The sequence below is a fragment of the Tamandua tetradactyla genome, chromosome 15 (assembly GCF_023851605.1).
Source record: "Tamandua tetradactyla isolate mTamTet1 chromosome 15, mTamTet1.pri, whole genome shotgun sequence".
Lineage (NCBI taxonomy): Eukaryota > Metazoa > Chordata > Mammalia > Pilosa > Myrmecophagidae > Tamandua > Tamandua tetradactyla.
The window spans coordinates 73,462,265-73,485,777 of record NC_135341.1 but is presented as its reverse complement, the minus strand read 5'-3'; the positions used below and the strand labels follow the sequence as shown (position 1 = coordinate 73,485,777).

Sequence of the window (23,513 nt, the reverse complement as noted above, 5' to 3'; positions counted from 1 at the left end):
TACAGAGCAACTGCTGGGGCCACATCAGTGACCAGACACACAGCGTACCCCGGTCTGGACAAGCTGGACTGGCTCCAAGCCCACCCAGAACCGTGAGTTCCCCAAGGAGCGGAGCTGACGCCTCTCCCCTACAGGCTGCTTCCCAGAGGGGACAGGAAAGAGACTTTACCAGCAGCAGGAGCTGAGTGCCACCAAACTCTAATTGTGGAATTAATTAACAAATTCTGACTACTAAAAATAAGCCCCCAGCTCAGCTGAACCTCGAGTATAAGCTGAGGTTGCTGGGTTTTGCCCCGGTGTAGAGGGGGCAGAGCTGATGGAAAAAGACAAAAAAACAGAGGTTGTTTGGATTAGACAGCACAAAATACTTGAAAGGGTCTGGGCCCTAAAGGAAAGGAGGGGGTACATAGGACCTGGAGATACAAAGAACAACGTACCAACTTAAGCTCTTGATTGGCAAACCTGAGGAACAGGGGTCCTGCTCTAAAAAGGATTTTTTTTTCTTTGCTTTTTTGTGGCTGTGTTTCTATGGCTTGACTGCTCTTTGATTACAACTGTAGGCTTCTCAGGCTCCAACTGCCCCAGGTATGGGCAGAATTAAGCTTTTTGAGTTTGTCTGGAGTCTGTGCCTTCCCCAGGAGAGGGCTGGGACCAAGTTCAGGTGGAATCCTTCCCTCAAGGAATTCAGATTCCGGGGTCTGGAAAACTAAAGCAATTGAAGCCAGCCTACAACCTCTCCTCTGTCTCAACCATGGCCCCAGCAGGGAGAGTCTGCTGAAGTTAAAGGTACCACATTACCTTATGCCAGTGGGACCCGCAGGCAGACAAGCACCACATACCAGGCAGGACAGAAAAAACACAGAGTCCAGAGGCTTCATAGGAAAGTCTTTCAAACTGATGGGTCTCACCCTCAGGAAAAACTGATGCAGGTGACTCATTCCTCCATAGAGGAGGCCAGTTTGGTCTGGGACAATCTGACTGGGGACTATAATACCTAAGTAGATACTCCTAAGGGGGAGAAAGCACCATACAGGCAGGGCAAGAAACAAAAAACAAGAACTGTTTAACTGATCTGTTCAACAAAACCTAAGCTAGAGGTCTAGAATAAGCTGAACTGAATGTCAAAGAACAGATAGACAACAAAGTCGTCCAGCAAGAATATCCTAGGTAATGAAAAGTGAAAACAATCTCCAGAATAAACTAATTAAGGAAATTAAATGCCTAGACGCAAGTAAAAAATAATCAACCATACTAGGAAAATTGAAGATATGGCCCAGTCAGAGGACCAAACCAACAATTCAAATAAGAAACAAGAGTTGAAACAAATAATTCAGAATGTTCAAACAGGCATGGAAAACTTCATCAAAAATCAAATCAATGAATTCATGGAGGATATAAAAAAGGCAAGGAATGAACAAGAAGAAGAAATCAAAAGTCTGAAAAAACAAATCACAGAACTTATGGGAATGAAAGGCACAGTAGAAGAGATGAAAACAAATGGAAACCTACAATGTTAGATTTCAAGGGCAAAAGATAGGATTAGTGAACAGGAGGACAGGGACATCTGAAATCTGATAAGCAAAAGAAAATATAGGGAAAAGAATAGAAAAATATGAGCAGGGACTCAGGGAATTGAGTGACAACGTGAAGCGCATGAATATATGTGTTGTGGTTGTCCTAGAAGGAGAAGAGAAGGGAAAAGAAGGAGAAAAACTAATGGAGGAAATTATCACTGAAAATTTCCCAACTCTTATGGAAGACTTAAAATTTCAGATCCAAGAAGAACAGTGTACTGGTTTGAAAGGAAGTATGTCCCCTAGAAAAGCCATGTTTTAATCAAAATCCCATTTCATAAAGATAGAATAATCCCTATTCAATACTGTATGTTTGAGATTGTAATCAGATCCTTTCCCTGGATGATGTGATTTGGTCGAGAGTGGCTGTTAAACTGGATTAGGTGAAGACATGTCTCCACCCATTTGGGTGGGTCTTGATTGGTTTACTGGAGTCCTATAAAAGAGGAAACATTTTGGAGAATGGGAGATTCAGAGAGAGCAGAGAATGCTGCAGCACCACAAAACAGAGAGTCCACAAGCCAGTGACCTTTGAAGATGAAGAAGGAAAATGCCTCCCCAGGAGCATCATGAAACAGGAAGCCAGGAGAAGAAGCTGGCAGATGATGCTGTGTTTGCCATGTGCCTTCCAGATGAGAGAGAAACTCTGACTGTGTTTGCCATGTGCCTTCTCACTTGAGAGAGAAACCCTGAACTTCATTGGCCTTCCTGAACCAAGGTATCTTTCCCTGGATGCCTTTGATTGGACACTTCTATAGACTTGTTTTAATTGGAAATTTTCTCAGTCTTAGAACTATAAAGTAGCAACTTATTAAATTCCCCTTTTTAAAAGCCATTCCGTTTTTGGTATATTGCATTTCAGCAGCTAGCAAACTAGAACATACAGCATACCCCAAACAGAACAGATCCAAATACACATACTCCAAGACATTTACTAATCAGAAATATCAGATGTCAAAGAGAAAGAGAGAACCTTGAAAGCAGCAAGAGAAAAGCAATCCATCACATACAAGGGAAGCCCCATAAGACTATGTGTAGATTTCTCAATAGAAACCATGGAGGTGAGAAGACAGTGCTATAATATATTTATGAAACTAAAAGAGAAAAACTGCCAACCAAGAATTCTATATCCAGCAAAACTGTCCTTCAAAAATGAGGGGGAAATTAAAACATTTTCAGTCAAAAAAATCACTGAAAGAATTTGTGGCCAAGAGACCGGCTCTGCAAGAAATACTAAAGGGAGCACTAGAGACAGATAAGAAAAGACAGGAGAGAGAGGTGTGGAGAAGAGTGTAGAAATGAAGACTATCAACAAAGGTAAAAAGAAGAAAAATTAGATATGATATATAAAATCCAAAAGGTAAAATAGTAGAAGAAAGAACTGCCCTTACATTAATATCACTAAATGTTAATGGATTAAACTCCCCAATCAAAAGACATAGACTGGCAGAATGGATTAAAAAACAGGACCCATCTATATGCTATCTACAGGAGACACATCTTAGACCTAAGGATAAACATAGGTTGAAAGTGAAAGGTTGGAAAAAGATATTTCATGCAAACAACAATCCGAAAAGAGCAGGAGTAGCTATACTAATATCCAACAAATTAGACTTCAAATGTAAAACAATTAAAAGAAGGACATTATGTATTAATAAAAGGATCAATTCAACAAGAAAACATAACAATCACAAATATTTATGCACCAAGCCAGAGTGCTCCAAAATACATGCAGCAAACACTGAAAAGAGAAATAGGCACATCTACCATAATAGTTGGAGACTTCAATTCCCCACTCTCATCAATGGATAGAACATCTAGACAGAAGATCAATAAAGAAACACAGAATTTGAATAATACAATAAATGAGCTAGACTTAACAGACATTTATAGAACATTACTCCCCACAACAGCAGGATATACCTTTTTCTCAAGTGCTCATGGATCATTCTCAAGGAAAGACCATATGCTGGGTCACAAAGCAAGTCTGAATAAATTTAAAAAGATTGAAATCATACAAAACACTTTCTCAGATCATAACAGAATGAAGCTGGAAATCAATAATAGGCAGAGGGCCAGAAAATGCACAAATATATGGAGGCTCAACAACACACTCTTAAATAACCAGTTGGTCAAGGAAGAAATTACAAGAGAAATCAGTAAATATCTCGAGGCAAATGAAAATTAAAACACAACATATCAAAATTTATGGGATGCAAACAAGGCAGTGCTAAAAGGGAAATTTATTGCCCTAAATGGACAGAAATCCTAGAATAAGCTGGAACTGAGCATCAAGGGATTGAGAAAATCTTCTCTACCAAAAGGGGGAAGAGTGAAATGAGATGAAATAAAGTATCAGTGGCTGAGAGATTCCAAACGGAGTCAAGATGTTATCCTGGAGGTTATTCATATGCATTAAATAGATATTACCTGTTTAGTTAAGGTGTAATGGAGATTCTGGAGGGAACTGCCTGAAAATGTGGAGCTGTGCTCTGGTGGCCATGTTTCTTGAAGATAATTGTATGATGATATGGCTGTCGCAGTGTGACTGTGTGATTGTGAGAGCCTTGTGGCTGATGCTCCTTTTGTCTACCTTATCGACAGACAAGTAAAACATATGGATTAAAAATAAATAAATAACAGGGGGAACAAATGTTAAAATAAATTTAGTAGATTAAAATGCTGGTGATTGGTGAAGGGGAGTGGTAAGGGGTATGGTATGTATGAATTTTATTGTTTTCTTTTTATTGCTTTTTCTGAATTGATGCAGATGTTCCAAGAAATGATCATGATGATGAATATACAATTATGTGATGATAGTGTGTTATTGATTATATAACAAGAACAGAACAATCATATGATAAGAATATTTGTGCTTGTATGTGGATATGTATCATAAATTAAAAGTAAAATACATTATCAAAAAAAAGAAGAAAGGAATTAACTGTCCACGTGGAAGAAATAGAGAAAGAACAGCAAACTAATCCCAAAGCAAGCAAAAGGAAATAAATAATGAAGATTAGAGCAGAAATAAATGAAACTGAGAACATGAAAACAATTGAGAAAATCAACAAAACCTGTAGTTGGTTCTATGAGAAAATCAATAAGATTTAAGGACCGTTAGTAAGGTTGACAAAAAGAAGAAGAAAGAGGATGCAAATAAATAAAATCAGAAATGGAAGAGAAGACATAACCACTGACCCTGCAGAAATAAAGAAGGTGATGAGAAGATACTATGAACATCTTTATGCTATAAACTAGAAAATGTAGATGAAATGGACAACTTCCAAGAAAGTCATGAAAAACCAACATTGACTCAAGAAGAAATAGATGGCCTCAACAAACCAATTACAAGTAAAGAAAGTGAATTAGTCATTAAGAAGCTCCCCCAAAAGAAAAGTCCAGGACCAGATGGCTTCACATGTGAATTCTACCAAACATTCAAGAAAGAATTAGTACTAACTCTACTCAAACTCTTCAAGAAAAATTGAAGAGGAAAGAAGGCTACATAATTCATTCTATGAAGCTAATATCACCCCCATACCAAAGACAGACAAAGATATTACAAGAAAAGAAAATTATAGGCCAATTTCTCTAATGAATATAGATGCAAAAATCGTCAACAAAATTCTTGCAAATAGAATCTAGCAGCACATTAAAAGAATTATACACCATGACCAAGTATGATTCATTCCAGGTATGCAAGGATGGTTCAACATAAGAAAATCAATTAATGTAATACACCATATCAACAAATCAAAGCAGAAAAACCACATGATCATCTCAATTGATGCAAAAAAGACATTTGACAAAATTCAACATCCTTTCTTGTTCAAAGCACTTCAAAGGATAGGAACAAAAGGGAACTTTCTCATCATGATAAAGGGAATATATGAAAAACCCAGAACTAACATCATTCTCAATGGGGAAAAACTGAAAACTTTTCCCCTAAGCCCAGGAACAAGACAAGGATGTCCACTATCACCATTATTATTCAATATTGTGTTGGAAGTTCTAGCCAGAGCAATTAGACAAGAGAAAGAAATACAAGGCATCAAAATTAGAAAGGAAGAAGTAAAACTCTCACTGTTTGCAGATGATATGATACTATACGTTGCAAACCCCCAAAAAACCCACAGCAAAACTTCTAGAACTAATAAATGAGTACAGCAAAGCTTCTATAGCTAATAAATGAGTACAGCAAACTGGCAGGTTACAAGATCAACACTCAAAAATCTGTAGTGTTTCTATACACTAGTAAAGAGCAATCTGAAGGGAAAATCAAGAAAAAAAATTCCATTTACAGTTGCAACCAAAAGAATAAACTATTTTTGGAATAAATTTAACTAAGGATACAAAAGACCTATACAAAGAAAACTACAAGAAATTGCTAAAAGAAATCACAGAAGACCTAAATAAATGGAAGAGCACACTGTGTTCATGGATTGGAAGACTAAATATGGTTAAGATGTCAATTCTACCTAAATTGATTTATAGATTTAATGCAATACCATTTAAAATCCCAAAAACTTACTTTGCAGAAATAGAAAAACCAATAACCAAATTTATCTGGAAGGGCAGGGTTCCCCAAATCACTAAAAATATCTTAAGAAAGAAAAATGAAGTTGGAGGTCTCACGCTACCTGACTTTAAGGTGTATTATGAAGTTAGAGTGGTCAAAACAGCATGGTACTGGCATAAAGATAGATACACTGACCAACGGAATAAAATAGAGTATTCAGATATAGACCCTCTCATCTATGGACAATTGATCTTTGATAAGGCAGTCAAGACTTGGGACAGAACAGTCTCTTCAATAAATGGTGCCTAGAGAACTGCATATCCACATGCAAAAGAATGAAAGAGAATCCATATTTCACACCCTCTACAAAAATCAACTCAAAATGGATCAAAGACCTAAACATTAGATCTAAGACCATAAAATTTTTAGAAGAAAATGTAGGGAAATATCTTATAAATCTTATAATTGGAGGCAGTTTCCTAGATCTTACGCCCAAAGCACGAGCATTGAAGACAGAAAGAAAGAAATGGGAACTCCTCAAAATTAAACACTTTTGTGCATCAAAGAACTTTGCCAAGAAAGTAAAAAGACAGCCTACACAAGGGGAGACAATATTTGGAAATGATATATCAGATAAAGGTCTAGTATTCAGAATATATAAAGAGATTGTTCAACTCAACAACAAAAAGACAATCCAATTACAAAATGGGCAAAAGGCATGAACAGACACCTTCTCAGAAGAGGAAATACAAATGGCTGAAAGGCAAATGAAAAGATGTTAAATTTCCCTGTCTATTAGGGAAATGTAAACCAAAATCTGACACCCACCAGAATGGCCATTATCAAGAAAACAGAAAATGACAAGTGCTGGAGAGGATGTGGAGAAAGAGGCACACTTATCCACTGCTGGTGGGAATGTAAAATGGTATAACCACTGTGGAAGGCAGTTTGGCGGTTCCTCTGGAAGCTAAGTATAGAATTGCCATATGATCTGGCAACACCATTGCTAGATATCTACTCACAAGACATGAGGGCAAGGACACAAATGGACATTTGCACACAATGTTTACAACAGCATTATTTACAATTGCCAAGAGATAAAAACAACCAAAATGTCCATCAACAGATGAGTGGCAAAACAAGCTGTGGTATATACATATGATGGAATATTATGCAGCTGTAAGACAGAATAAAGTTATGAAGTACGTAACAACATGAATGGACCTTGAGGACATTATGCTGAGTGAGATTAGCCATAAACAAAAGGACAAATGCTGTATGGTCTCATTGATATGAACTAATATTAGTGAATGAACTTGGAGAATTTCAGTTAAGAACAGAGACCATCAGGAGACAGAAATAGGGTAGATACTGGGTAATTGGAGCTGAAGGGATACAGATTGTGCAACAGGACCAATTGTAAAAATTCAGAAATGTATAGCACAATACTACCCTAAATGTATTACAATTATGTTAGTACACTGAATGAAGCTGAATGTGAGAATGATGGAGGCAGAAGGGCTGGGGACACAAATGAAATCAGAAGGAGAGATAGATGATAAAGATTGAGATGGCATAATCTAGTAATGCCTAGAGTATACAATGATCGTGACTAAGTATAGAAATTAAAAAATGTTTTTGCATGAGGAAGAACAAAAGAATGTGAATATTGCAGGGTGTTGAAAATAGATGGTAATTCATATTTTAAACTTTAACTTATGTGTGAGACTAAAGCAAAAAATATTTGGTACAAAATTTATATTTTGACTAGTGCACTTCCTAATACAACTTATGTGGACAGTTTAATTGAACACCATAAGTACATGGAACCTTGAGCAGGACATGAGATTTTGTAGGTTGGTCCAGAGTGATGCCCTAATAAATCCCAGAGTGATTTGAACAGTGAATAAAAAGTATTTGCAAAGTGCCCTTGGGGGAATGGTGAGAAAGGGGGAAAATTCAACTTCCCCATGTGGAAAATTCCTGATATTCTCACAAGCAGTGGTGTCAACCAAAGCACTAGGCCAAGCCCTCAATCTTGGGGTTTGTTCATATGAAACTTATCCCAACAAAAGATAGGCTAAGCCCACTTAAAATTAGGCCTAAAAGTCAGCCCCAGAGAACCTCTTTTGTCGCTCAGATGTGCTTCTCTCTCTCAGCCAACATGGCGAACAAACTCACCGCCCTCCCCCTCTCTACGTGACTCCCGGGGTGTAGACCTCCCTGGCAATGTGGGCCAGAAATCCTAGAATGAGCTGGGAGTCAGCATCAAGGGATTGAGAAAACCTTCTCGACCAAAAGGGGAAAGAGAGAAATGAGATAAAATAAAGTGTGAATGGCTGAGAGATTTCAAACAGAGTCGAGAGGTTATCCTGGAGATTATTCTTACACATTATACAGATATCACCTTTTTAGTTAAGGTACATTGGAGAGGCTGGAGGGAACTGCTTGAAAATGCAGAGCTGCGTTCCAGTAGCCATGTTTCTTGAAGATGATTGTTAATGATACAGCTTTTGCAATGTGACTGGGTGATTGGAAAAACCTTGTGTCTGATGCTCATTTTATCTATGGTATGGACAGATGAGTAAGACATATGGATTAAAAATAAATAAATAATAGGGGGAATAAATGTTAAAATACATTTAGTAAATTGAAACGCTAGTGATCAATGAAAGGGAGTGGTAAAGGGTATAGAAAAAAATAGGGAAATGAAGGTTAAAATATATTGCGTAGATGGAAATACTAGCAGTCAAGGACAGGGAGGGGTAAGGGGTATGGTACAAATGAGGTTTTTTTCTTTTTTCTTTTTATTTCTTTTTCTGAATTGATGCAGATATTCTAAGAAATGATCATGGTAATGATATTGTGAGATTTTGATTATATACCAAGAATGGAATGATCATATGCTAAGAATGTTTGTGTTTGCATGTTATGTTTAAAAAAATTTAAAAATTTTTAAAAAAAGAATACAAACCAGAGGATCGTAATTGGCTGGATGCGGGACCCATGCAGCCTGTGGGTGTGCACTTCTGGATCACAGTATTGAAAAGACACTTGAATTAGTTGTTATTTCAACGCCAGGGATTTTGACAACAAAAATCGAAAAACAGGCTGCCACATTCCAGCCTGAACTGTCTGGAGCTGAGCAGTGGCTGGCCCAGTTAGATGGAAATCTTACTTTCCCACTCCCGGCCTGCTTCTCACATTTCCACGCCTTGGCTCAGGGATGGAGCTCTGAGCTCCCAGAGTCCCCCCAAGGTTTGGGGCTGGGAAGCGCAGTGTTCTTCAGGGATCATGGTAGGCATTTTAAATAAATATTTGGTGAAAGAATAAATGTTCCTGGGGCAACATGTATGATATCCAGATGCAGCGTCACACAGAAATACAAGTGCATGCTCAGAAATTCACACGGATGGTGACACTTTACAGTAAATGAGATGAATTATCCCACCACCCCTTAAAAGACAGAAACCTTGAAGAACTGAGAGCAGCACACCTAAACAAGGCCTCTCTAGATTTCCATTACTGGCTAGACTTTAAATTGGGAACCAATTGTGGTTGTGTATAATTACAGTATAAATAAAATTAGGATATAAAAACAATTAGGGTACAAAATTAGGATATAAACATTTAAGTTAGAATATGTATAAGTAAAGGTTGGATTGTGTATATAGTGAGGATCTATATTTAAAATATATTTAAATGTACATAAATTAAGATATACATAGGGTATTTTTATACAGATAGAGAATTATATATATATTTATATAGGATATATATAAACATTCTCATTTTACATATATGTAACATATATACATATCCCTTAATAGTGTGTGTTTATCCTAATTTTAGGTATATATTTAATTAGGATATACAAAAGCTATATAATTAAGACATAAAATTAATATATGTGATATAGTTAAGATATATTAGGCTATATAATTAGAATATGTCGATATAATTGGGATATATAGAAATACATAATTAGGATATATATAAAATTAGGGTATATATGTTTAATTAGGTTGAACCACATGAAATTGCAGATTGCAGATATCTGACTATTTTTGACCTTCAAAAATGGCAATTTCACAGAGTCAAACTTAATATTTAAAATAGGTCAAAATAATTATATCTGTTGGAAAACAAAGCTCAATTTGTACTTTTTTTCCCCTAGAATCTTCTGTTCTCAGCCTCCAGTTCCAGGGTCCCCAATACGTCAATGACATGAAAAATTGGTCCCTGATCAGAGCAGATGTAAAAAGAAACTTCCCATGTGGGAAGTTAAAGGGCTGGTGTTTATGGCTGGGAAGAATATTACATTTTTCCAATACATGGGAAGGAAAGGAGGTCCCTAAACATTTACAGTTTTTGACCTGAAGGATGGAGGCAACAGGGATGGGGTCTAGAGGGAGACGTAGGACCACCTCTGGGTTTTCCACCTGCATCAAGATAACTCATAAAAGCTTTGTCTCCTCACAAGAGGTGAGAGATGGTGGAGCCTGGAAAAGCAGTGTTTAGTCTTATTGCTGGACCAAAAGGAAAAGAGCACAAAGCGTCACAGAGGAAGAGGGTGGGAAGGAAGCAAGCATAGAGACCACGGACTCGGCACAGCAGAGATGGGACCGCAGTTGGGGGAACTAAACCCACCCCTCTCTCTGCTATTGTTAACACGAGCCACTCTCTCTCCCTGAGCGCTGGGGCTTCAAAGCCATGGGGCCATCCATGATCAACATCTTGGTTGGGAGCAGGCCTGGAGCTTTCCATGCCTCCCTTCTAGAGCTAGAGCAGTGCTTCTCAAAGGTGGTCTCCGGACCAGCTGCATCAGCATCAGCTGTCACAGCCTGCCAGAAATGCAAATTCCAGGGACCCACCCAGAGCAGCTGCATCAGAAGCCCTGGGGGCTGAGTCCAACAATCTGTCTATGAACAGCTCCCCCAGGTGTTTCTGAAGCAGCTAAACTGAGATCCACCACTCTCAAGTCTCCTTTCCCACCACTTCCCCACAGCTATACCCTATGAATCTCAATCCACTGGGCTCTTGCATGCCTCTAGTTGAGCCTGAAAAATCTCTCTCTTCCTTTCCTCCCTGGCTCTTATTCTGCAATTATCACATTGCTTTTAACTGCTGGTTTATGCGTGTCTTGGTCACTACAGTGTGAGCTGCTTTGATCATTTTGTTTTAATCCCCAGTGTCTGGCCAACAGAATTCTTAATATTTGCTGAATGAAGTAATAAATTATCCTTACTGGGGTGGCAGCTTTAAAGAGATTAATGATGATGATACACTTTCTACCACCTATCACGGCTGAGTCTCAGGGCAGAGCTATTTCCACCAAGCTCCTGGCAAGCCTGGATTTCACAGCTCTGCTTTGTTGCTTCTGATTATGAAGCCATTTAAGAGAGCCAAGGAATTCAACAACACAGAGCAAAAGGCTGCCTAAACATGGGAATACATGCTGACCAGGGTCTTCTCAAGCTCATCCTCTCTGGGTCTGTCCTCTGTCCCAGTTCTCCATGTTGGTGGCCTCCCATACTACAAGATGACAGCATTTTGACCAACCAATTCTCTTAACATTGCAGAAATTCTACAGAGTGAAATGTCACAGCCCTGGCCTAAAGTGGAGGTACAATTGGATTTCTCCAGCAGATATCCAGAGAGACAGACTGTTTATAAGGCTCTATTACCAAACTCTCAAGGTTTGGGCGATAATTCATGATCGCAGGATAGAATATTGATATACAAATATCACTTTTGTTTCTACTTACTAAGAACAAACAATTGAAATTATAGAAGCAATCAGTATCATTTAAAATAGTATCAGAAATATAAACTGCTTAGAGTTAAATTTGTCAAAAGATAGGCAATACTCATGTATGGAAGACAACAAAAATTACTGTGAGAAACTATTGAAGACCTAATAAATGAAGGGATTTACTATGTTCAAGGACTGGAAGACTAAATTTGTTAAGATTATAGAACTTGAGAAGTTACAATTTGCTTGCTTTATCTATGTATCTCTATCTCTATCTCTCTCATATTTGTATTTTCACTTTCTACTTTCTATGCCTGGCACAAAGAAGGCATTCACTGTTTGTGTTAGCTAGGATTCTATAGAGAAACAGAATCAGCAGGAAATATCTATAGATATAAAATTTATAAAAGTGTCTCACGTAACTATGGGAACGTAGAGTCCAAACTCCACAGGGCAGGCTGTGAAGCAGTCAACTCCGATGCAAGGTCTGGATGACCTCCACAGGAGAGGCTCGCTGGTCGAAGCAGAAAGAGAGCCTGTCTCTTCTGAATCCTCCTTAAAATGCTTCCAGTGATCAGATTAAGCATCACTCATTGCAGAAGGCACGCCCCTTGGCTGATTACAAATGGAATCAGCTGTGGATGCAACGACATGATCATGATTTAATTCTATGAAATGTCCTCATCGCAACAGACAGGCCAGTACTTGCCCAACCAGACAAACAGGTACCACCACCTGGCCAAGTTGACACATGAACCTGACCCTGACAACATTCACTGAATAAGTGCATAAGGAATAAGGAATAAATGTATAAGGAATAAATGGATACATAAGGGAGAGATCACAATTATCTGGGAGTACTTGGAAAGACTTCCTTCAAGATGGACTAGAAAACACATCAGCTCTAATGAGAAGAGGAATATAAGCCATAGAAAGCCCGGTAGAAGTAAGTAAAACTAAAATCAGTCTGCTGCTCTTGCTTAGGGATCAGTTTGGGGAAGGCAGTGACTGCAAACACATTGAGAATATGTCCTACTCTGAACTAAAGCACTGAGATTTCATTTTACAGAAGAAAGATGTGGGGAGAGACCATTGACATATACTTAAGTAGGGGAGCTCATTCATTCAACATTTTTCACTATTTTTCAAGCATCCGCTCTGGACCAAAGTTTGTGCTCAAAGCTGTATAAACTTGTTAAGACAGAAACCATCCCTGCTTCATCCTTGTAGTAAACCCTGAGAATGGACTTTGTGCCAGGCACAGAGCCAAATTCTGTACATGTTCTTTACAATAGCCAGGTAAGATAGTTATTATTACCTTCATTAAATGTTAGGAAAAGTTATAGAAATTTAGTAGCTTGAAGAAATGAGTGGGGAGTCCTGTTTAAACACAGGCCAATTGATTTTTAAAGTAATTTTATCGTAGCAAATTTGACAAAAAATAAAAGGAATACATTTAAAACATACAGTCTGGTGAATTTTGACACCACTGCCATCAAAATATAAAACATTTCCATCACCCCAAAGGCTCACTAATCCTCTGTCACTAGTAATTAAGTTTGCTTTCCTACTATTTTTTATAAATGGGGTCGTGCAGTATGGTTTCTTTGTTTCAGTATGCATTTTGAGTTTCAACCACGCTGTTGCTCATATAAAAGAAAGGGGAAGATATTATTCAAATAATCACTTAGTTAAGTATTTCATAAGTGCATTACGTTCAACCTAAGGATAAGTACAAATGCAAACATATTAACTAGTTTCTTAATTCAATCAATACTAAGGAAACATATGGAAGGAGGTATAATAAGATCATGATTAAATTTGTGCAAAATACATGCTGTTAAAGAGTATCTAAAAAGAATCGTAGAGCCTCACTTTACGTCCCTAATTGTTTTTTTACTCAATCCAGATGATGTTGGGAGGTGCTCTTCCTTGACTCTTCAGCCTACCCTTCCCTCTTCCTTACGGAGAAAAAGCTCCGTTAAGACACATCTTCCCCCTTCCCCCCAAAAGTGTCAAGAGAAACATTCATGGTGGGCATTGCCACCTCCACGCACGCTGCAGACACCTCCACAGCTCGGATGCCCAATCACAGGCGCCGCGGCGGTCACGTGCGCGCCGGCCAGCCCGAGCGGGTCCCGCCCCGCCCACCTCGCTGCTAGCTTCTGCTAGCCTTGCTTGGGCTGCCCCAAGCTCCACGGAAACACTGGCGGGCCAGGTTGCGCCTGCGTGTTGCGGCTGGTGGGCGGGGCGAGGGCGGTTGTGGCCGCGGATGGGGCTGCCAGGTGGGCTGGCAGCCCGGACTGCGCTGACGGGGCGCGGCGTGGTGGCCGAGCCTGGAAGGCCTGCTTCCCAACTCTAGCCACCGAAAGTAAACTTTCCTCCTCTCTCCGCGGCGTCCTGAGCCCTCGCCTCGGCTCCCGGGCCCGCCGCGGTCAGGACCTTCCTCCTTCCCTTCCACGAAACAGGGTCCCGGCGCCATGGACGCGGCGGCGCTGGAGCGGGACGCGGTGCAGTTCGCGCGGCTGGCGGTGCAGCGCGACCACGAAGGTCGCTACTCAGAAGCGGTGTTTTACTACAAGGTAGGGCCGGGGGCTGCAGCGTCCGTCTATAACCACCATCCGATTCGCAGGCGGTCTGGGGCCTGAGGTCAAGGGCGGGGTCCTAGCGCCGAGGCGGTCAGGCCCACTTGGCCCAATCCGCGGGGCTTCACCTTCCTCTCCTTCTCCTCCTCCTTCTCTTCCTTCTCTTCCTCCTCTTCAGTGGTGGTGTTGGGGGTCTCATATGCGAGGGGCGACCCGGGCTGCAGAGGCCACACACATCCCACGCCCACCAGGCCTCCTGTGACAGTGGCGAGCTTCGGCCGGCCGGGGCTTTGGAGCAGCCGCTTCGCTGATTTTAATCTTGACTGACAGTTGCCCACCTTTTGAGCTGCTTATTGCGCTCAAAGCACACCCAAACCTCTGCTTATGCTTAAGGGGTAGTTAATAGTTAATTTTTACTGACACCTGACTGTGGTTCATGAATGTTGGAAAATGGTCTGTGGAAAGAACACCAAAATAATGTATGTTCATTGATGAAGAAAAATTAAAAAGTAAAAGAGATGAAAACTTTCTTTATTCTGGCATCTGGTGTATATCTGCGGTTGCTTTTCTGCACATATATATGTATGTGTATATATATATATATATATATATATATATATATATGTATTTTAACAAACTTTGGATTGTAGGTTTATACTATTTTAATCTGCTCTTTTCATTTGAACGTTTTTCCAAATCGTTAGATTTACTTTTATAATATTCTACTTATAGCTGCAGGGTATTACATTATGTGCATGTACCATCATTTATCTACAGACTCTACTAGGCGATATGCTTCATTCTGGTTGTTCAGCGTTATAAGCAGTACTGCAGTTTGTGTCCTTATAACTAATGCTTTGCACACTTCCTTGATATTTCTTTTGGCCGAGTTTTTGGAGGCAGAGTTGCAGTATCAAAGAATATGAGCTTCCACAGTGTACCTTCTTCTCTCCAGTCCTGAGGATTTGCAGACAAACCCCTCCAGCTCTAGCCAGGCTCTCACCCTCCTTCCGGAAATAGCTGTACCCTACTTGATACTGTCACCTTTACTTTTAGAAAGAATGTGAGCCTTTGATAATGAATGCAATGGTAATAGTATTTTTCTCCCATAAAAGTGTATATTATCAGTAATGTGTGATTTGCTTTTCTCAGATTAGTATTTTATTGTCTTCATTATATAATCCACTTTATATCAGAGACTTTTGATGTGTTTCAGAACCATTTGTTTTGAACTTTTTTGACATTTCCACAAGTGATAGCTCTTTAAAAATAAAACTTTTGGTTTTGTGAAATAATTTTAGCAAACATAATAGGTTAAGGGCCTATAGAGCCCTTTACAGTGCCTCTTGTTTTCCCATAGGATTACATACAGGTCTCTTAGGAAGAATTTTTCATCCTTGAGAAAGTGGTTGTACTTCTAGGAACTGTTCGTATGAACTTTATCAGACATTTAGTGTTTTCTGTCCTGATACTGTTCTGTAAGGGATTCCTTAATTGTTAGTCATTTCTGAGTATAAATGAAATGGGGAAAGTAAAATTTATACCAAAAATTTCAAAACCTGACTATTTCTTTTAAGCAAGAGAATTCTTTGAAAATTGATGTTTACATACGTGATAATTGAAAGAGTAAAATATATTACATTGTTCATTGAAGTTAAGTGTAGTTATAATGTATTTAGATAATGATGGTGCATAAAATACAGTAGTTAATGTTCACGTGTAAAAGTATATTCCTCCTCTGAAATACCTGAATTACAAATCTGAGGAAATATCTTTTCCACCCTATATCCTTTAGGCTGAATTTCCATTTGGGCCAATGTTGCACTCTTTTTACTGATTTTTTTTTGATTCAGTAAAACAATTCCAAGAATATCTAGATTCAAAAGTGATGTTGAGTAGATGGCTTCTTTGATCCATACACTTAGTCATGAGGTCTTTTTACTGGTCCTTTTAGGTGGTAGCATTGGTAATGTTTTAGGTGGTAGCATTGGTAATCTGGAAATGTTTATGAGGAAAATAGAAACTCTTCTTCGCTTGCCATAATATAACTTGCTTATATAGAGAAGAAGAATCAGGTTTTCTTAATTAAAATAAGTGTTTCATACAATTTAAATCTGCTTTAAAATGTTCACCCTCTAACAGTCTTTTTTTTTTAAGTTGGAGAAGAATATTTTCCTTCCACTCTAAGATATTTAGCCTTTAATACTATTTGTTTTAGTGTTTTTTAAGGCTCAGTTTACCTTTGCAAAGTGTATAATTTTAAGTCTGAGCTATTGCATAAGGACAACAAACTATGTAAACCACAACTATTCTAAGAAAATGTTTATAATTGCTCGTACTCATATTCATAAATTTTTACGGTATGGGAAATTTAGAGTGTTAAGAACTGAAGAAAAGGTATAGGAGGATTATATAACTCATTTATTTAATAGAAAATAATGCTAATATTATAAGGATTATTCAGACATTCTTGTTTTGTCGTGCATGAAAATCATTATGAATTAGAAAGTAGTAAAGAAAATTCAAATTGTTATATATCTACTGGATTCCCTTAAATCCATTTTTATTTTTAGGAAGCTGCACAAGCCTTAATTTATGCCGAGATGGCAGGATCAAGCCTAGAACATATTCAAGAAAAAATAAATGAGTATCTAGAGAGAGTTCAAGCTCTACATTCAGCAGGTTAGTAAAGGACTACTTAACTTCACACTGTATTTTTCTTTTCTTCACCCCCATCACATCTTACTCTTTTCCCTCTGTTTCTCTTTCTTTTTTATCTTCATCTTTGGATTATGATCCTCCCTCTCTTACCATTCATTCCCCTTTTGCTAATCGTATCTTTAACAATCATAATATAGAAATAAATGATAGATTATTAAGAAGAATCTTAGCAGTAATAAAATCCAATCTCCTGATTTCCCAGAGGCCCAGAGAATGACTTTGCAAACAATTTGTCTTTGTCAGTCAAGCGTTGGATCCTGTTAAAGTCTGCTTTTTAAATGTCACATGACCTCTTCTGATATTAAAAATAAGTGATTACTCCACTTCAGCATTTAAAGGCTGCAGTAGTAGGTTCCCTGTCTCTTCTCTCCAAGTCTCTTGGTAAGCTCTTTATTTTAAACCATTCTTGGAAAAGCAGCAGAGATCTGAAACAACTTGTATTTATTTTAGTAAGCAGCATAGCAAGTGCTATTATAGACTTCACATATATCAAAACTGATAATTTTTTTAGTTTGAAGTAAGTGGTTCCTATCAAAATCTGGGGTTCACATGAGTAGAAAAGAAAATTGTTACCTATTGACATTTTGTTTTAGAATTGCATTCATTTCTCCAGAGGCTCTTCTTAATCCTTTTTTGTCGATGTTGTTCTTGTTTAAAAATACAAACTAACTATTGCGGTATCCCCTGAATTTTATTGCTTTTTTTCTATATATGTTATTTTTCACAATTAAAAAAAAAATTGAAAATGAAAGTAAAAAGTATAGCCAGAGCAGGTTAGAGAAATCTTTACTTACTGAGCATTGCCTGATGGTCTGCATGCTACTTTCCACCACTCATTCAATGCTTTCCACTTAACATCTGAGTAGGTATAAGAAGTTGTAAGCACATAGTTAGGATAAAGTGGACTTGATAATTGGATTTTTGTTAATGATAATCCCCTTAAACAGGGTAGTTCACTTTAAGATGGTGCTTGGAATTGTGTGTGAGGGCCTTGTGTATTAAGGCCTCATTTGATACAAACTTACACTGATTCACCTACTCAAAATACCATGTAATTCAAAGAAACTTCATTTTCCCAACCAAATAAATGAAGTTCTTATTAACTGTCCAATGATCAGGAAACCTTGTTTCTACCTTAGGCCATTGTATTTAGTCCGACAAAAGTGCTCTTAAACCCCTGTATTCCTTATACTACTATACTATGTAGTTTAAAGAGCTTAAGAACGTGGACTTAAAAGTCCTAAGTTGAGTCCCTACCCTGCCACTTATAGCTAGGAAGCCTCAGTCATTCTCAATTAGGAGCAATTTTAATCTACAAGGAATATTTGCCAATGACTAGGGAGATTTCTTGGTTTTTACAACTGGGGGTTGCTACTGGCATCTGGTTGGGTAGAGGATAGGGATATTGCTAACCATCCTACAAAAAAGAATTATCAACCCAAAATATCAGTAGAGCCGAAGATAAGAAATGCGGGCTAGATATTTTAACATTTTACACTTTGGTGTCTTCATTTTATTAGCGGGATTAGTACATACTTCAGAGAGGTGTTATGAAGGTTAAAGTTTAAAAAGCATTACTACAAACCTTAAAGAGACTAGCAAAAGGTAGTTAATAAGGCTTTTTTCAGTAATAGCTTTATTGAGATATAATTCACATATTATAAAGATTTATCCTTTAAAGTATACAATACTATGATGTTTAGCATAGTCTCAGAGCTATACAACCATTGCCCTAGAAATAAAACGTATTTTCATTAGCAGTCACTCCCTGTGTACACCTCCCCACCTCCAGCTCCCAGCAACCAGAAATCTGTTTTCTCTCCCAGCAACCAGAAATCTATTTTCTTTCTCTACGGACTTGCCCAGTCTGGACATTTCATATAAATGGAATCATATTATATGTGATCTTTTGTGTCTGGCTTCTTATATTTAGCATGTTTCCAGGTATCATCCATGTTTTAGCGTGTATTAGTACTCCATTCCTTTTTATGACTGAATAATATTCCATTTTTATGGAATAATATAGATATAATATATCTCTCTATATATATATGTCTAATTTTTGGCCATTATGAACAATGCTGTTTTGAACATTTATGTATAAGTTTTTGTGGGGGCTTATCTTTTCAGTTCTATTGGAAACATACCTAGGTCTGTGTTGTGCTATATGGTAACTTTGTTCAACTTTTTGAGGAACTGTTAAACTGTTTTCCAAAGTAGCCGCACCATTTTATAATTCTACCAGCAACGTATAGTGTTCCCAGTTTCTTCACATCCTCACAAATTTTTTAATTTTAGCCATCCTAAATATGGGTATGAAGTAGTATCTCACTGTGGTTTTGATTTGCATTTTCCTGATGCCTAATGATGTTGAACATCTTTTTACATATTTATTGGCCATTTTTGTATCTTTGGAGAAAATGTCCTCAGATCCTTTGCCCATTTTTTAATTGGGTTATTTGTCTGGTCAATTTTGAGTTATAAGAGATCTTATACAAATCCCTTATAGTTGTTTATTTTTATGTTTAAAACATATGGAAACACTTATTTGAAAGAACAGTCAAAATATATGATAGCTTATTCTAGGCTTAGATAAACAAGAAATATGGCAGACACCTTATCATCTATACCACGTATATTAGACAATTATTATCTATATTGAAAGAAAATAAAAGTAAATACCTTAAAGATAATGGATTCCCTTTATATTTATCATTTTCCAAGTTTTTGTATTATGAAGTGTGTATGAGGAGGGCCTCTTTGTGTTTTATTTTTCAATTGAAAGTAGTGCTTATAGGGAAAAAGAGTAATTCAGGAGAAAAAAGGTAGGTTGACTCTGATGTCTGTTTCATGATGAGTTAAACAATTGGGGAAATTTTTTTAGGCCTTGAAATGAAAATAAATGAGGGAAAGGAGTAATTAGTTTTTAAGGATTTCTTTTTTTATTTTGCCAAGGTTTTTAAATGAAGGAGTTGAGTTTTGGGAAAGAATGTCGTAAATGTATTAAAATGTCATCTTGCTCCCTGGATATGTTTAAATAATATTCTTTGTATATATGCTTTTTCTCCTATACTAGTTCAGTCAAAGAAGGTTGATCCTTTGAAATCTAAACATCAGTTGGATCTGGAACGTGCCCATTTCCTTGTTACACAAGCTTTTGATGAAGATGAAAAAGGGAATGTTGAAGATGCCATAGAGTTGTATACAGAAGCTGTGGATCTCTGTCTAAAAACCGTATGTACAGCTAGAAGTTAAATTTGTTGGAATAATACTGAGAAATTTCTTTCCTTAGCAGTGAATTTTACTTAACAACGGGTTGAGGAAAAAATTTACTGCATCATTACAAATGTAGTTATGTTACTTCTTATTTAAAAAATAATAAATTTGTACATTTTGTTAAAATCTGACAATATTTGAATCATTAAACTTTTTTTTTTAAGTTACAGGTACTATTCTTTACCCTTTTCTTATATCTTGCTAGCTAAAATTAATTTACTATAGGAAGAATTTACTAAAACTTTAGTTTTTCCAATTTCATACCCTAAAAAATAACGTAGTAGTTTGGGAGGGCTTTATTAATTTGCACAGTAAAATCTTTATGCTGAGTTGCTTTTACTGCTCCCTGAGGCACTCTGGCTGGGAGTCTTACCTTTGGCAAAGGGCATCTGGTGCATAACAGCAGTGCATTTGACGGGATGAGGCGAAGTGATGGAGAGTAGTATTCTCAGTACTGCTCAGAGGGCTGGCTTTATTGGTCAGGGCCTAGATCTAGCTGATTTTTGTAGTTACCCAAGCCCATAGCAGTCTTCTGAGGTTCCTACCACTCATGCTTCCACGGCACAATGGTCATATAGTTGTAGTCCCGTTAGCATCTTTCCACATTAAATGCCCTTAAAGTTTACCTCAATGATAACATTTTCAACACTATTTTAAATGATACTTTCAAAATATCATTTGAAAGTATGTCTTCTTTGTTTATTCATAGTTTCAAGAAATATAATGTGCATTGTAAGTGTTTTTGCTAGAAATATTATGAGTCAAACAAATTGTTAAAATAATTATGCTTTAGAAAGTCTGTCTCTTTCTTTCTCTTAAGTCTTATGAAACTGCTGATAAGACCTTGCAGAATAAACTGAAACAGTTGGCTCGACAGGCACTAGATAGGTGAGTTTTGGTCATTCAAATTCTTATTCATGGATGACCAGTACTGTGTCATTGTGTAACAGTATAAATTTGTGGTATAAGCCACTGTAACAGAATTCCACCTGTAGACTGAGATCTAGGGCAAGTCTGCCTTCTTTCTCTGAGTAAATTTACCTCCCTTCTCTAGTTCCCTGGTTTAGTCTTAATAAATAGCCAGTTAGTCAAGAAATTTTTGTTTTTTGCTTTGTGTAAAACAGAAATGATTGTGATATTTGAAATGGAAGATCAAATATCAGACTGTTGTGTAATATCAGACTTCCAAAGAGAAGAAGACCCAAAGAGACTTCCAGAGCTACTGTTAAAGATAGAAAAAGTGAGAATGAGAGTGTTTACAGCCATGTGCATACCCCAAATTATGGGATGTGTGTAACACCTTCAAACCTCTGCTCACATGTCTACCTTTCAAAGAGGCCTTGTCCTAACCGTTCTGTGTAAAATTCTACTCTCTTTCCAGCAGTTTGACCCTGCCTACTCTCTACTCTTACATTCTTTCCCATAATTCTCATGAATCTGAAGTATATGAAATTTATCAATTTATTATGCTTGCTGTTACTGTCCTTCTCGCCTGTAATTGCACCCCCAAATGTCAACTCAATGACAGCTGAGAATTTTGTTTGCTTTATTCAATGCTGTAACCAGGGACCTAGCAGAGTATGTGACATATAGTGTATATTCAGTATTTGTTGGAAAAATGAATGGATTTACACAAGAGAATTATACCTCTTAAGAAAGTGCTAGAGACAAAAGAAAATAACATAAATTAATAAAATTATCTCCTTTTATGGCTCTGGCTGGGTAGCTCTATCACCTCCCTCTTGGTCCTTTTTTATTTTTTTAATTGAGATATAAATCATCCACCCCTTTTATTATCATCATCTACCAACCTTTATTTGTTTCTCCAAATTCATGAAGAGTCATAGATGACTTTTATTACCTATGTGGATAACCCATCCATTATTCCTGAGTGTATCTGAAATTTGGAGGAGGGTCAGTATGTCAATCAGGGGCCCCTTTGAGAATCTATTGAAAATTAAGGATTCTCTCCCTGGGAAAACTGTACATGAAATTTTTTTCGCATGTAGTTTCAGGGTTCATATAAGACTCTTGAAGCTCTTATATGGACCTTAGGTTAAGAACCTCTATTTTGTAGCTTTTTAGCATTTCAGCAGAACAAAAGGGAAAACTCCTTTGTATATCACAAAAGACCTTCTGTAATCCAATCCCTGACTTCCTCTTTGGTCTCTGCTCCTGCTTCCTCTCATTTGTACTTTTCACAAGGCTACGTCCATTCTTTGAAATTACCTTAACTCTACTCTGCACATTTGCACAAACTGTTTTCTCTTCCCTCAGAAAGCTTCTTCAGTCACCAAATGAACTCCTCTTCAGCTCAAGCATCAATTCAGAGAAACATTTTCTGATTCACCCTTTCTTCCCAGTTCATTAAATCAATATCTTTTACTGTGTGTTCACTCTCATGTAATACATCCATCTGTCACTTTTGATGCAATTGATTGTATCACTTTTACCAAAAAAGTGTAAGCCCTTTAAGGGTAGGGATTATATTTTATATATTCTTGTAACTCCCTTACCTTGCAAGGTATCTGACATTCAGTAAGTGCTCATTTAATGTTGTTGACAGACTATTGTTTGCAAAAATGCTCACCTTACCTTTGAGAGTAACTTAGAAGTAAAAAGTTGACTTGTACATCAGGATTTTATATACCAGTTTTGCATTAGTGATACTTGCCTGTCTTAAAGTAAATTTTGTTTTCTAGAAATCTTAAATATGAGAAGAAAAACTGTAAGCTTTTCTGGGCCTCTTTCTATTATAGAGCAGAAGCGTTGAGTGAACCTTTGACAAAGCCATTTTACAAAAACAAGTCAACAAATATTAAACCAAAGCCACCTCTGGTGAGAACCCATTTTCCATTAGGATCCACCCCCTTCCTTGAAAGACCTCAACCATTTATAACTCCACAGTCATGTGATGCACAAGGACAGAAATATACAGCAGAAGAAATAGAAGTGCTCAGGTAAATCAGTTTATGATGCATTGTAATGGGAAATTTTGTTAACGTAATAAACTTAGGTGATTTTACTCTAACTAGGTTTATTGAATTATATCCAGGATTCTTGTAGTATAATTATAGATT

General features: G+C 37.5%; 1 protein-coding gene across 3 annotated transcripts in view; it reads left to right on the top strand.

The window, feature by feature from the left end:
* The first annotated feature begins 14,084 nt into the window (after window positions 1-14,084).
* CAPN7 (calpain 7) overlaps window positions 14,085-23,513 on the top strand; it is a 55,403-nt gene continuing 45,974 nt past the window's right edge. For 2 of the 3 annotated variants that reach the window (XM_077130088.1, XM_077130087.1), the window contains exons 1-5: window positions 14,086-14,433; window positions 17,010-17,118; window positions 20,234-20,391; window positions 21,254-21,321; window positions 23,193-23,393. In XM_077130088.1, coding sequence (XP_076986203.1) covers window positions 14,332-14,433; window positions 17,010-17,118; window positions 20,234-20,391; window positions 21,254-21,321; window positions 23,193-23,393 — 638 coding nt within the window. In that variant the 5' untranslated portion in view covers window positions 14,086-14,331. Of the gene's footprint in view, window positions 14,434-17,009; window positions 17,119-20,233; window positions 20,392-21,253; window positions 21,322-23,192; window positions 23,394-23,513 lie in introns of all 3 variants that reach the window. The other variant, XM_077130089.1, reaches the window with a different exon arrangement.